The 12,530-nt window shown below is 43.0% G+C and overlaps 2 protein-coding genes across 3 annotated transcripts in view; both read right to left on the bottom strand.

Moving 5' to 3' along the window:
* The window catches only part of ttc9b (tetratricopeptide repeat domain 9B), a 35,667-nt gene extending 34,121 nt beyond the window's left edge, over positions 1-1,546 (bottom strand). The window contains exon 1 of the mRNA XM_033631884.2: positions 704-1,546. Within this exon, the coding sequence (XP_033487775.1) occupies positions 704-1,172 (469 nt within the window). The 5' untranslated portion in view covers positions 1,173-1,546. The remainder of the gene's footprint in view (positions 1-703) is intronic.
* A 1,480-nt stretch (positions 1,547-3,026) lies between these two features.
* c4h19orf47 (chromosome 4 C19orf47 homolog) lies at positions 3,027-12,169 on the bottom strand. 2 transcript variants are annotated; one of them, XM_033632235.2, is made up of 8 exons: positions 12,110-12,169; positions 10,880-10,967; positions 9,823-9,937; positions 9,535-9,616; positions 7,601-7,726; positions 7,336-7,485; positions 5,499-5,572; positions 3,027-5,412 (listed from the first exon to the last, which is right to left on the bottom strand). In XM_033632235.2, the coding sequence occupies exons 1-8, from the start codon at positions 12,126-12,128 to the stop codon at positions 4,861-4,863; spliced, it is 1,206 nt and encodes a 401-aa protein (XP_033488126.1). In that variant the 5' UTR covers positions 12,129-12,169; the 3' UTR covers positions 3,027-4,860. The 2 variants fall into 2 exon arrangements, with proteins under 2 accessions (XP_033488126.1, XP_033488128.1); XM_033632237.2 differs by having other exon boundaries at positions 7,411-7,485.
* Between the last annotated feature and the right edge of the window lie 361 nt (positions 12,170-12,530).

Here is a 12,530-nt window from a genome sequence, read left to right as displayed (position 1 = left end):
CGGTGCAAATACTACAGTGATAGAGCAGTAATGAGTAAATCTTTTCTGTGCTCCAGGAGCTCAGTTAACCCTGTGGTGAAGTCACTGCAAAGTGGTGCCATTATACACAGCCTTACATCACCCGTTGGCTGGCTGTGGGTCTTCTCACCTCAGACCCCCCCTGTGAAATGTTGATGCTACAACACAGCAGTGTGCTGTGTCATACATGCACAATGCAAACATGCATACATCTCCTAACATGATGCTTTTGGCCCTGTGGTTTTTATTTATTTATTGTCTTATTGTTTTACAAGACAAAGATCACTGAGTGGTGAGCTACATCTACATTACTGAGGAAAAGGCTGAAAAGGAATACGCTGAAAAGACACAAAGCAGTGGCAATGGTGTGTAAGAGCCTGACATAGGGGTGGTAATGACATGATGTGTTCATTTAATTGTGACACTAGGTTAACTAAAGCACGTATCTGATCAGACAGTGTGCACACATCCATCCAGATTCTCCATTAAATCAGAACCAAGACACAAAATGATCTATTCCTGTATTTCCACTGTTATTCCCCCGCCTCTGCACAAACCCAGGACCTGCAGAAATAACCACAGCCTACGAGCTTGTGTGGACCCGATGAACCGGAACGAACAATGGTGTCAGCAGTACTTGCAGGCTACAGAGGGTCTGGGGTTTTTTTGCACCGGCATGTCTCACCTGTCAGGCTGTCGTAGCACTCGATCTCGGTGCTCTCCACGGCTCTCCGCTGCTCCTCGGTCAGCTTGGCGGCGGCTTGGTTCAGCAGGTTGACCTCGGAGCCCGTCGTCCCGTCGACAACATGCACCCCTTTGAGTTGCAGCAGCGCCCGGTGGTACTTGCCGATCGCCTCCCGAAATTTCTTCTCCTTGTAGCAGCGGTGCCCCTCCGCCTTGAAGTCGATGGCTTTCTGGATCTTCGCCTCCATCTCCATTTCAGCGGAGCCGGCTCGGTACCCGCCGCCTCCTCCTCCGTCTCCTCCGGCGGCCGCTGCCAGGCTCCGGCCGCCGGTTTCCGGGTAGCTTTTGAGGCTCTTTATCGGGTGTTGCTTGGCTTCCATGTCTCTCAGTGAGAGCGGCGGCAGCGGGCCATGGTGCTCGGACACGAAGGTGTGTTTCGCTGGAGAGGACCGGAGCAGCGTGCTGTGCATAAAGGATGCGGGATGGAGCGGCAGAGACGGCGGGGCAGGCGGCGGCACCGGAGACACGACGAGCCTCGACACACAGCCTCAGAAAACTGCTTCACAAACGTCCCCGGCTTGTGCTTGAAGAATAAAACAAATTTAAAGGACGTTTGCGGCTATAAAGACACGAATAAGGCTAGAACAGCTGGCACAAACATCCTGAAATCTCCCAACCCGTCGACAAAACACCCCTGATTCTGATTCCTCGCGCTGGTCCTCTCGCGGAAGGATGCTCGAGTGGATTTCTATGGTAGCAGCCTCCGAGGCACGCGCAGCTTCAGCACCACAAACAGCGCACACACGACAGCCTCTACCGCACGGCATTGTGGGAGAAAAAAAAAGAGAAGTCGTGAGGCGTTGCTGCAGTCCAGATTTTTACACGGCACAAAAACCGAGGAAACGTGCAGAAAAATCCCGACACGATCGATTAATTGCCAAAATCACACTGTAATTTAATAAACTAATAAACACAGGTGTGGATTTATAAAATAATACTAATATATTTCCATAACATATCTTATTTGTACATTTATTGGAATATTATGTGAAAGATGCGCCTTTTAACATCATTCACAGTGATAACTCTCCTATTTATTATATTTAAATGATTAATATCCTCATGAAGTGTTACATTACGTCACCCCCATTGTTTGGAAAAGACCTGCCATAACAATAATAATAACAATAATAATAACAGGCTGACACAGGCAGCTTTAACTTCAGTTTACATCACTGCTTTATAAATCACATTATGGCCAAATAGGAGCCTGATGACTTCAGCTGATAAGGTTTTCAAGGAGATGGAGTCAGACGGCTGCAGGGACCAGAGGAGAGGAGGAGGAGGAGGAGGAGGAGGAGGGAGAGAGCGACCTCAAGGGGACATAGTTTAAATTACACTTAACCTGCAGCCCACCAGCCAATCATATTACCTCTGTACAGATTATGCATTATTATTCTCTGCTAAATGATGTGATCTTGGCAGGGCTGCTACCTTGTTTCCCTTACATCTCTGAGGTGTGATTCATCTGGAAAGCCTCACGAGGCTAACTCAGCCCAGACTATCCTCTCGGTGAGTCATGCAAACATCTGTAGTTTCACAGCTATGTTTGCTCCCTGCTTCATGGATCGGACACACACAGTGTATCAGCTTCTCCTGGGTGAACTGTCAGTCTGATTTCAACAAGCACGCAGATAAACATTTATGAATAATTCATTAGGCGGCAGCGAAACTTAAGATATATGCAGGCGTTGGAGTACAAGTAAACACTGACAAAAGCACTATGCTGCCATTCACTCAACGCTGCCGTGATGTCCATATCTCCAGCTCTTCAGTGTGCATGTCAGTCTGAAGTAGCATCACTTAAGCACTGCCAAGTAAAAGTGTCAAAGGCAGGTTTTCTTAGTTTTCCTGCTTGAAACTGAATCTGAAATACTTAATCATCCCTGTGGGGAAACATGTAAATTAAGAACAGTAAATAAGCCTACACAAACGAATGCACAACCCCTGTGGCCCCTGGATGCCGACTATGTGTTGTTTGCAGAGTAAAGAGGCATCCCCCCGATGGAAGATCATTAACATAACACCCTGACAGTTCAGCTGACATTATGCAGCAGCAGCCTCATTGTGAGAGGAGTGGGAGTTTAACGGGTTTATTGATAAAATGATCAGCTAAATGTTCCCCGGGGAAGATAAATATTGACTCTGCTGTCATCTCGATACTCAGAAGAGTTGAAAAGTACATTAGTGACAGTCACATCTCCTTTAGAAAAATAAACTATACAAAAGTAAGGATGTTTGGACCCTTTTCTTCTTTTAATTCATTTCCAAGCACACTTTGTTCAAATTCAGAATTTTCCCCTTTTCTTTTTAAAAAAATCAGGGTATTTCATGATGTGTTTTTTACCTTGTTTTTTAAGACAATAAAAATTCCTTAATGTGATTTTAAACATTTCAAATATTTACAGTGTAGCAAAGTTCTGATGTGAAGACAGACCAAGATACACCGATCAGCCATGACATTGAAACTACAGGTGGGTTACGTGAATAACACTGATCGTCTTGTTAAAATGCGATGTTCTGCTGAAAAGTCTTGGCTCCTGGCGTTCAAGTGGACGCCACCCTAACACTGTTGCAGACCAAGTGCACCCACTCATGCCAATGGCCCCTAAAGCAGGACAATACACCATGCCACACTGCAAAACATGTCCTGTGTCCATGGCTTGAAGGTCAACCGTGGATCAGACTTGGCTCTGACCTGCTGGAGCATGGACACAAGACCCCAAAGATGCTTGATCCATCTGTGTTTGGGTGGGTGGTGTGTGTCAAGTAGCATCCATATGAACACCGGGACTCAAGGCTTTCCATCAGAACATTGTAACCAGATGATCAATGTCCACCTCACCTGTCCGTGGTTTTAATGTTGTGCCTGATCGGTGTAGTACACAGGTGTTTATGACCCACACTGGGTGAAGGTGAACTCCCTACCGAGACCTCCAGTGGCCCCCTGACACCAGGCCCGATGGCATCTCTGAGTTTCTTTACATGGATACATGTTACAAGAATGTCCACATAGAAAAATATGCAGCAGAACTGGTTCTGTGCTGTGTGAAACCAAGTCTAACAAATCTATACATTGCATTTCAAAATAAACAATATTCTACTGACCCGGCCTTCAAGTAGGTGGTTATAGAAAACGTTCCTTTAGTTCAGAGGTGAGAACTTCGACTCCACAAAGCCCAGAAGAAGAAGAAGAGGAGGTGCAGTGCTTATTATCTTGATTCAAGTGTTCAGAGAGGTCGTTCTGTGTAACCATCTGAATGTACTTTTTTCATCACAAGTCTGGGGCTGAAATTAAGAAGCCATTTCATGAACCTTTTTTCTACTTTCCAGACATGAGAGAGGAGGTAATTTTGAGGTGGTAAAGGTAACAAGAGGAAATATTCAACCATCATGGCTAGTCTTACGTCCCACTGCTGTCCTGTGTTGAAGAATAAACTTATATTGCCTGAGGTGTGGGAAACACATCTATCTGTACCTTCAACATCAGAATTAATTCACTTTTAGGCAAATATCTACTAAATGACCACGTAATTAATCTTAGAGGAATATTTTTAAGCACTCAGCTCTATTCATTACGGAGGACCGTCAGAAGAGGGAAGTTTAGGCAGCAGCATCCTTATATGCGGAGTTACAGGGTAAAATTAAAACCACCATTATGGCAGCTTGGTTGACGTCATGCTCATGCCTTAAGCTCACAAATATAGTTAAATACATATCATTTTTTTAAAATGATGAATGGCAGATATGACTGAGACATGACAAATAGCTTCCTGGTTGAGAAACATTATCTGGTTGAGCAACATTATACACTGAGGGATTTCAGTCTTTAAAGTAAAAGCTTGGACACTAAAACAAAAGTGATTTTCCAATGGCAGCATGACGTAAGTGTAAAAAAAAAACTATCTATGTTTATCTAAGCATAGCTCTAAAGCATCAAAGCAGCATTCTAACCATCCATATACTCGGGCTAAAAAAAGTAAAAACACTCCAATCTGCAGTCCTGCATGTCGCTAGGATAAATGCAAAAAACGTGGTGATACAAATTCTATAAAGGACGCATAGAAAGAGTCTGAATAATGTTTAGGGATCTGTGTGTTAGGTTCTCTTGCTGCCCAGTCTCTTAAAAACACTGATAGCCCCAATGTCCATCTGGGCACACAGAGAATCTCCTCCCCCTCCTCCTCCGCCACCGCCGCCAGTGCTGCTGGTGACCTTGGAGCTTGCTATGGTCGGCCCCTCCTGGGCTTTGGGCCTGGTGCTGGTCACTCTGTTGTCCTGTGTGTCAGCAGGTGTGGGTGTCACAGCGGCACTCAGGTGTGTGGCAGGGAGCTTGCCCAGTCTCTGAAGCACGCTAACCTTTGCAGGGGGGAGGCCATTAGGGGAAGAGGAGGAGGAGGTGGGAGTGTCAGAGGGAGGTAGTTTAAATTTGCCTCCCAGGCGCCGCAGGGTAGTTGAGGCCGGTTTTGTGGCTGGCTCTCTCTTCTGGGAGGGAGGAGGTCTCTTGAGGACACCAGCATACTGGAGGACGGAGCCTTCTCCGTCACTGTCGTCCTCGTCATCTACATCCATGTTTCCAGCCATTTTGCCTGGCCTTGGCTCGTCTTCCTCTTCATCCCCTCTGCCAAGACGACTGAACACACCGGTGGGCTGCCAAACATGAGCATTATAGCATCTTCATGTCTGCATCCAACATAATACAAAGGGAGCTATTAGGATATACTGACAGCCCTCACCTTGTTATTGCTTGTTGTTGTGTCTGCCTTTGATTCAGCCCCAAGTCGTGCAAACACAGAGGTGCGTTTCAAACCTATTTAAGGAGCAGAGCAAAAGTTAATGCACAAAAATTGTAAAGGCTTGACTGTGACAGTAAGTGTGGTTCATGTGTTGATTACTCATTAGCGATGGAGAAATAATTCACATCATCCTGAACACACCAGAAGACAGAAACAAAAAAAAATCTTACATTATTTTAAAGACCCAAATACACCAAACCAACATTAAAGAACTACTGGCAAGAAGGGCCAACTGTTGTGTTGCCTCACGTTGCCTGTGGCTCTGCCAAAAACTTGCACTTGAACACAACGCAAAGGTTACAGCCAACGGCCAACTAGCACGCACGTTCTACATGCATGTGAGGAAATATCTCTCCATACCAGCAGGTGACGGTCAAGAAAAGAGAAACTAGCAGGATGGATTAAATATGCTAATTAGCCAGTTAGCACACTAACAACACAACCCGATGCTGAAAGAACAAAGGATATTTACTGTGCACTAGTGAACAATAACAACAAACCATTGCTGCTAAAGAGCTGAATGGCTAAAAACATAATCTTACTTTATATAACAAGCTTTTTTTGATCTCACGCCCTCTTGGTTTTAGTCGTTTTTGCTTTCCTCACTTCTGTTTCACTTCTCGAGCACTGAGCTGAACTGCCAAACAGACAACGACAAGCTCTGTCGGTTCTACTGCCAATTCAACATAGTAAATTGAACACAAAAGAAAATCCAAAAAGGGCCGCCTAGTGCCAACGGAGCTCGGGCAAAAGATGCTCATCAACGGCCCAAAGTTGACCGACATCCAACTGTCTGCTTGGTGCGTCAGGGCCCTGAGACAAAACTGCTGACAGTGCCAGTTGTGCAACTGTCTCTTACTTTCACATTTTACATGTTTTTTAGGGTTTTACTAAAATGAGCTCCAAATGTATTGAACAGTTAGCAGCTCCTGTGTTGTACAAGATCACAGGACTAACACTTACTGTAAAAATCACAAGTTAAAAGAATAATTTATTTTCACAAGCCAAAGCAGCAGCTTCAACTGAGCAAAATTTCAAAATCGTAAAACCTACACTGTATCATTTACTGTACCAAAGATTTAAGATTTTGGAATGATTATTCAATAACCATGAAATAAAATGAACTTTGTGAGGGTTGTAGATCTTCCTATTTATTCGCATTTGACTTCAACTTTTTTTTTATGTCTATGCATGCACAGTGTTGAGAAATCTGGCTTTTATTTCGAAACGTCTAACCAGAGGCCCTAGCTTTAATGCCAGCTGTCTTGTACTTTGCTGTACAATTTTGAGTTCCTGTTTAGAGAATTACCTTGAGATTCCCGACGACAGAAAAGCATTTAAAACCCACTGACAGAAGGCAACCCAACACAGAGCACAGAGAATTTCTCTCAAGTACTAAATATGAATAAATATGAGTTTGCAGTGCTGCAGATCTTTTCAGAGACAGAACCCACCGGAGAATTTGTGTCATAGAAAAAAGAGACCATAGTCAGAGACTTTATGGTCGGGTAAAATGTAGGTGATGTGAGACAAAGGAGAAAACAAGCACAGTTAAAGAGAGGGAATAATCGCTGGTGCAGTGGGAAGTATCAGCAAAGATGAAGGATTAAAGAAGGACAGAAATGAAAGGCCAAACAGGCTCTGTTAATCAGCGCTGAGTCACCTGATTCAGGTTTAGTATGATAGAAGTCCATGAAAACTTTTAGTATTGATTAGCTGAGGTGAGCAACAGCATTACTGGAGCGAGTTGTCGGCGAGGCCACTGGGTCAGGCCTACCTTTCTTGGCCTGCTGGGCCAGGATGCGGCGTGTACGAGGCGTGGTGCCTTTGGGCATGTTGATGATGTACTTGCCTTCCATCTCAGCTGTCACGCGTCGGCGCTTCACTGCTGGCAAACCGTTCCCCTCATCAGCTGGCTGACTTACAACTGACAAACAAAGCGGTGGGTACACGAGGATTAAAGGGATGTAAAAATAAGACAGGACTTCAGAGGGTCAGGAGATGAAGGATTGATGAGGTGAAAAGAAACTTTCCACATCTACCTGTTTTGCCACTCTTGTTTGCTTGCATGTTGGACACTGTGACCGAGAGGCGGTTGTCAGGTCGACGGGCTGGAGTGGCTGGCGGGGAGTCATTGCTCAGAGCATTGGCAATCATACGAGTGGCGGCTGAGGAAAAAACAGCAGAAACATTCTCAAGTTGTGATTTAGCTTGTTGCCTAAAGGAGCTCTTGATGTTCGCCAGAATAAAATGCTGGCATTGTATGTGTCTGCAAACCGCAGATATGTAACATCTGTAAGTTTCCTATATACTATATTTACATTTCTAAAGTGACATAGTTCAGATGAAATGTATATGAGCCGACTTTGTCATCAGGAAGAGGATGGCGTGACGAATAGGTGAGACAACAGCCTATTAGCAGACATGCCAGAATTTAAAGCATACGTAGAAGAACATGTTGTAAAGAACTGAAGTAAGTCTTGTACAAAATGGCACTGGGGCCAACAAACTAAGCGGTGCAGTTTACTCTGGTAAAATTAGATTACTCTGATTTACATTATCTCCTAATGGAAGCAATTACCCTTTGATATGCCATTTTACCTGTTGTAATAATGACAAATACAGCTGGTAAAAAATTTTTTGTACAAATTTAGCCTCCTTTAGGCTATCGCTCATAACAAAACCAGACAGAAAATATTTCTCGTCCTCCACATGGTCAGTTAACATGATGCTCTTACTGCTCAAAGATCCTGTATGTTTTCAACTGAACTGATGACTCCCACTATTAAACCCTTGGGTTTCTGGTTTTAACCTATTGAGAAATAGGTAATACATATTCGCCATGGTTGAAAGATGCCTTTTTTGTCCACCTGCCACTGTGGCTAGTGGATTCCAAAATCTACCAGCCACTCAGTAGATGACATTGTATTTTTGGCTGATGAGTGACGCAAATCAAGCAGCCACTTGCATATTTTACTAGAATTTTGCTGGTGGCTGGTGCTTATTTCCAGTCTCGTTAGATGTGACACTCAAAATCAGTTTTACATTGTGATGTTTTGGTGCTGTTTAAAACTAGTGAAAGCTCAGTGAACATGAACAACCAAACAAAGCTGTAAATACTTTAGAGTGGTACAAGTTTCAAGAAATATACTACATACAGTGATGACAAAATGGGTAGACCATGTATGTTGCTCCACGCGTAAGACATAAAACATATTTTACATAACATATTTTTTATTAAATACCGGTAACTTAGTGTGGACAACAGTTGTTCACAAAGTTGTGTTGAAATGACACAACTACAAAATACTCTATACCAGTGGGATTAATATTCAACACACTTTTGCTGGTTGACTAAGTCGAGAAAGTGTGACACCTTACGCAGCCATTCTCCAGAACACAATATTCATTCTGCAGTGAAAAAGACATGCCTAGTGGGCCAAATCTGATTTTTCCTGATATCTTTACATTTTTATGCTTCAGAGCATACTAGATATTTTCCACGCCTCCAGTCATCATCAATAAGCACCAACCTCAAATGGTCAGGGTGAGGTAACATTTAGTGCATTTGTACATGTTATGAAACACCAACGAATGTCAGCAGTGTCATAATATCCAACCAGAGAGACATTATGATACCAACATATTGATTTTTTACCCATCCCGTTGGGAAACTTTCTATGACATGTATGAAATGTCGGCCTCTTTGATTTAATTACTGCAGGCATAGCATATTGTTGTACTACTTTTGACACCCTTTGCTTCCGGCTAAGCTGATAAATAGGTTGCATGGTTCTCTCACTACAATAAAGCAACTTAGTACACTATTTTATTTCAAAAAGGTTTAAACCATGGAAAATGCACACTTGGTCACTCATTCTGTTGTGATCCTAAACTTTAATTTAAAATAAATAACTATAATTTATAACATTAAAAATTAGTCATAATGTTTAAGATGTAAAAAATTAAAACTTACGAGTATTGGCAGTTCTTCTGAGCTCAGCTTTAACGCTGGTCTGTCCTGAGGAGATGGCTTCTGTGGCCATTTTGCACATGTCCTGCAGAGGGGATACGCATTACAAAGGTTATGTAAGCTCACAGTACTGCTGCAGTGGATTTGAAAGGCATCCATTTTCCATTACTGCATTCACAACAATAGTGGAGATATTCCAGTGCCACTACATGTCTCCACCAGTGACTTTACACCATCCATTTTCAACATTTAAATACTTCAGAACATGATAAGGGTGAAGTCTGTTCTCACCTGCCTGTAGACCTGCTTGGCATGTTTAAGAATGGCAATGATGTCGCCGATGACTGTGATGCCGAGGTCCATCATGATGTCTTTACTGAGGTCCATCAGCATGTTCTTGTGAATTCTATAGTGACATGAATATTTAGTAAATACTGTGCACTTCTGTTCCCTTGGTCCGGATTAGGAAAAAAGAGTGTACTCTTGTCTATTAGTTTACAGTGACCTACTGCAAACAAATTAAGAGTTGTAAACCAGTCACATGGACTAACAGATACATTATTCACAGTTTTAATTCTGTCACAACTGTCATAATGAAAACATGAATTAAAAAACTATTTTTTTATTGGCATTTTTTGTTGGCATTTTTGCTTTGGCTCTGACAGGACAGAGTTCCCGCATGAAAGAGGGAGAGAGAGCAGGACATGCAGCAAAGGGCCAGGGGCTGGAATTGCACCGTGGCTGCTTTGGCAAGGACACAGCCTTTGTATGTGGGGAAACCTGCTCTGCCCGCTAAACTACTGGGTGCCCCAAACTCAGATTTTTTTTAAATTCATAAAATGTCAAATTATTACATTACTGTTCTCCAAATACAAGGGAACCCAGCTCAATTCATGGGAAAATGCTATATAAATAGCAGTTTTAATCGTTGTCTGAAATTCACATTGTCTTTATTTTCCCTTAACTTAAATGTACTTTGGTTTGTGGGCTCCTGAGACACTGCTATGCTGCCTAGGTTCCTGGTTTCTGCATCTTATCACCAGTGAGGAAGGATGAGAGCAACGATCCAAACACAACTCATCCCCTACGTTTCTGGTGTCAGGTTTTCATGATTAAGTTGGGAATCATCATAAGTTTTGTCTTCATAATTAACTTCTTATGACTGAAATCAGCTTATTGGGATGACACGCCATGGATGATGAAAGAGACTCATTGCCCGTTAATCAATTGTCTTTCAGCTCTGTTACGGTCTGATGTGAGAGTACAAACAAAATTCCCATGATCACAGCACAACACAGAGTGGCTAAAGTGTGCTGTACAAAGCCTATGAATAAGCGCGTTAGGTTACCTGTTGTCCACGAAGGAGACTGCATAAGTGACTGCCAGGCCGGCTGGGATCCCAGCATCCTTGAAAAACTGAATCCACTCTGAGGTGGCTTATGAAAAAAAAAATAAATAAAAGACTGTTAGCACACAACAACAGATTAAAAACACTCTCAACCACTAATATGTTTATATAAAACCTCAAACAAAAAGCTGCAACTAATGAATACTCCTTTCATCTCGTACTATCACAATACCAAAACCCAAAGTTTCATCCTCAGAGTAACGTTACTTCTTACGTCTGACCACAACCTGAAGCCAAATATATAATTGAATTCACAATAATATAAAACAATGAAAAGGAAAAAAAAGTCCACTCATGTAACAGTAACAGTAAGTACACAGGCCTCTTCAAAGTGAACAGAGTCAAGTTATACTGTAGATGACTGCTCCCAGTAGTACTGTGGAGTGAGAGAGGGGTCTGGCACTAGACACCAGGGGGAAACGTAAACCCGAGCGGACAGCAGCATGCTGAGGTCTAACACTTACTGACCACTGCCAGCTGGAGGTTATTTATAACACCAATTATGATGCGTCTTGTGGCTGGAGTAACAGATACAGGGTGAAGGGTGCACAACAGCTGCCAGAACAATGGCTCTGTCCAACATGCTTTCACTGCTACTGATGAACTCAGACAGACGAAACTCACACGGTGACTAAAACATCATTTAACACTTAGCCATGGGAACCAAACAGAACCACAAATCGTAGCCCAATATGTTCTATTAAAAGGCATTACAAAAATCTATAGATAGATTTAAGGAACACTGTGAATCGGGGGTGAAATGTAAAATCTATTATAGATTCAGTGCTGATTAGCATGTTAGCATAACGCGATGATGTGGCTAAATGAACCCACACCAAAATTAAAACAGACAGCAGTTCAGAGCTCGATTCCCCATAGACGCCTCATTAAATTAACATTAATCAACGACTGTGAAATCACACGTTAAGGGAACAATACAGGTCCGGTATCAGAACCGTTTGTGTTAGCATTCGGCATTAGCATTAGCAGCTATGAATTAAAAGGCGCTGTCGGCTAACTGACACATCCGCCACGAGCTAAACCCGCTGTAAAAGCTCCGGACAGGTTTCAAAATGGACGCAGCAATCGTGTCTAACTGACAGTGAGCACAGAAATATTTTTACTGTTTCCAAGCGGTAACATTGCCTTGCCGGGCCTTTCTGCTCTCACCTGTTGTCACGGACGCCATGTTTACAACAGAATGTGTGGTGACGTCAGCTACATCCGGACAGCTCGCGCTGCTCCCGTGACGCCATATCCGCCCGAACCACAGGCGAAGTTTTATTCATGGACGCTAGAGAGCAACACAGACCGCAAACACACACAGACAGCACCATGAGCAGTGAGTCATGACCATTTTCTTCTTACTTGTTCCAGTAGCTGTGTGTTTGAAATCCACTCTTTGACTGTAGGCCACCATTTAAACCTGCTATGACTAATTATTGCAGCCATGTACCTACCGTTCAGGCTACTTGTTTGCTAACAGTTGCTAAGTGGGGGTAGGAGCACTCACATCCTTTGCTCACAGTAAGTAAAAGTAGAAATACTATACTCTATTACAAGTAAAAGTCCTTAAATTTAAAATGTTACT

The sequence above is a fragment of the Epinephelus lanceolatus genome, chromosome 4, assembly GCF_041903045.1.
Source record: "Epinephelus lanceolatus isolate andai-2023 chromosome 4, ASM4190304v1, whole genome shotgun sequence".
In the NCBI taxonomy this organism is placed as follows: domain Eukaryota; kingdom Metazoa; phylum Chordata; class Actinopteri; order Perciformes; family Serranidae; genus Epinephelus; species Epinephelus lanceolatus.
This window is presented reverse-complemented; position numbering and strand designations above follow the sequence as displayed.

Excerpts from the sequence above, each read along its gene's own strand:
- c4h19orf47 (XM_033632235.2), bottom strand. Across the intron at positions 7,727-9,534 it reads CAGAAGAACTGCCAATACTC|CCGCCACTCGTATGATTGCC; the intron begins GTAAGTTTTAAT and ends TTTTTTCCTCAG. Across the intron at positions 7,486-7,600 it reads AAACAAGAGTGGCAAAACAG|TTGTAAGTCAGCCAGCTGAT; the intron begins GTAGATGTGGAA and ends TTTGTTTGTCAG.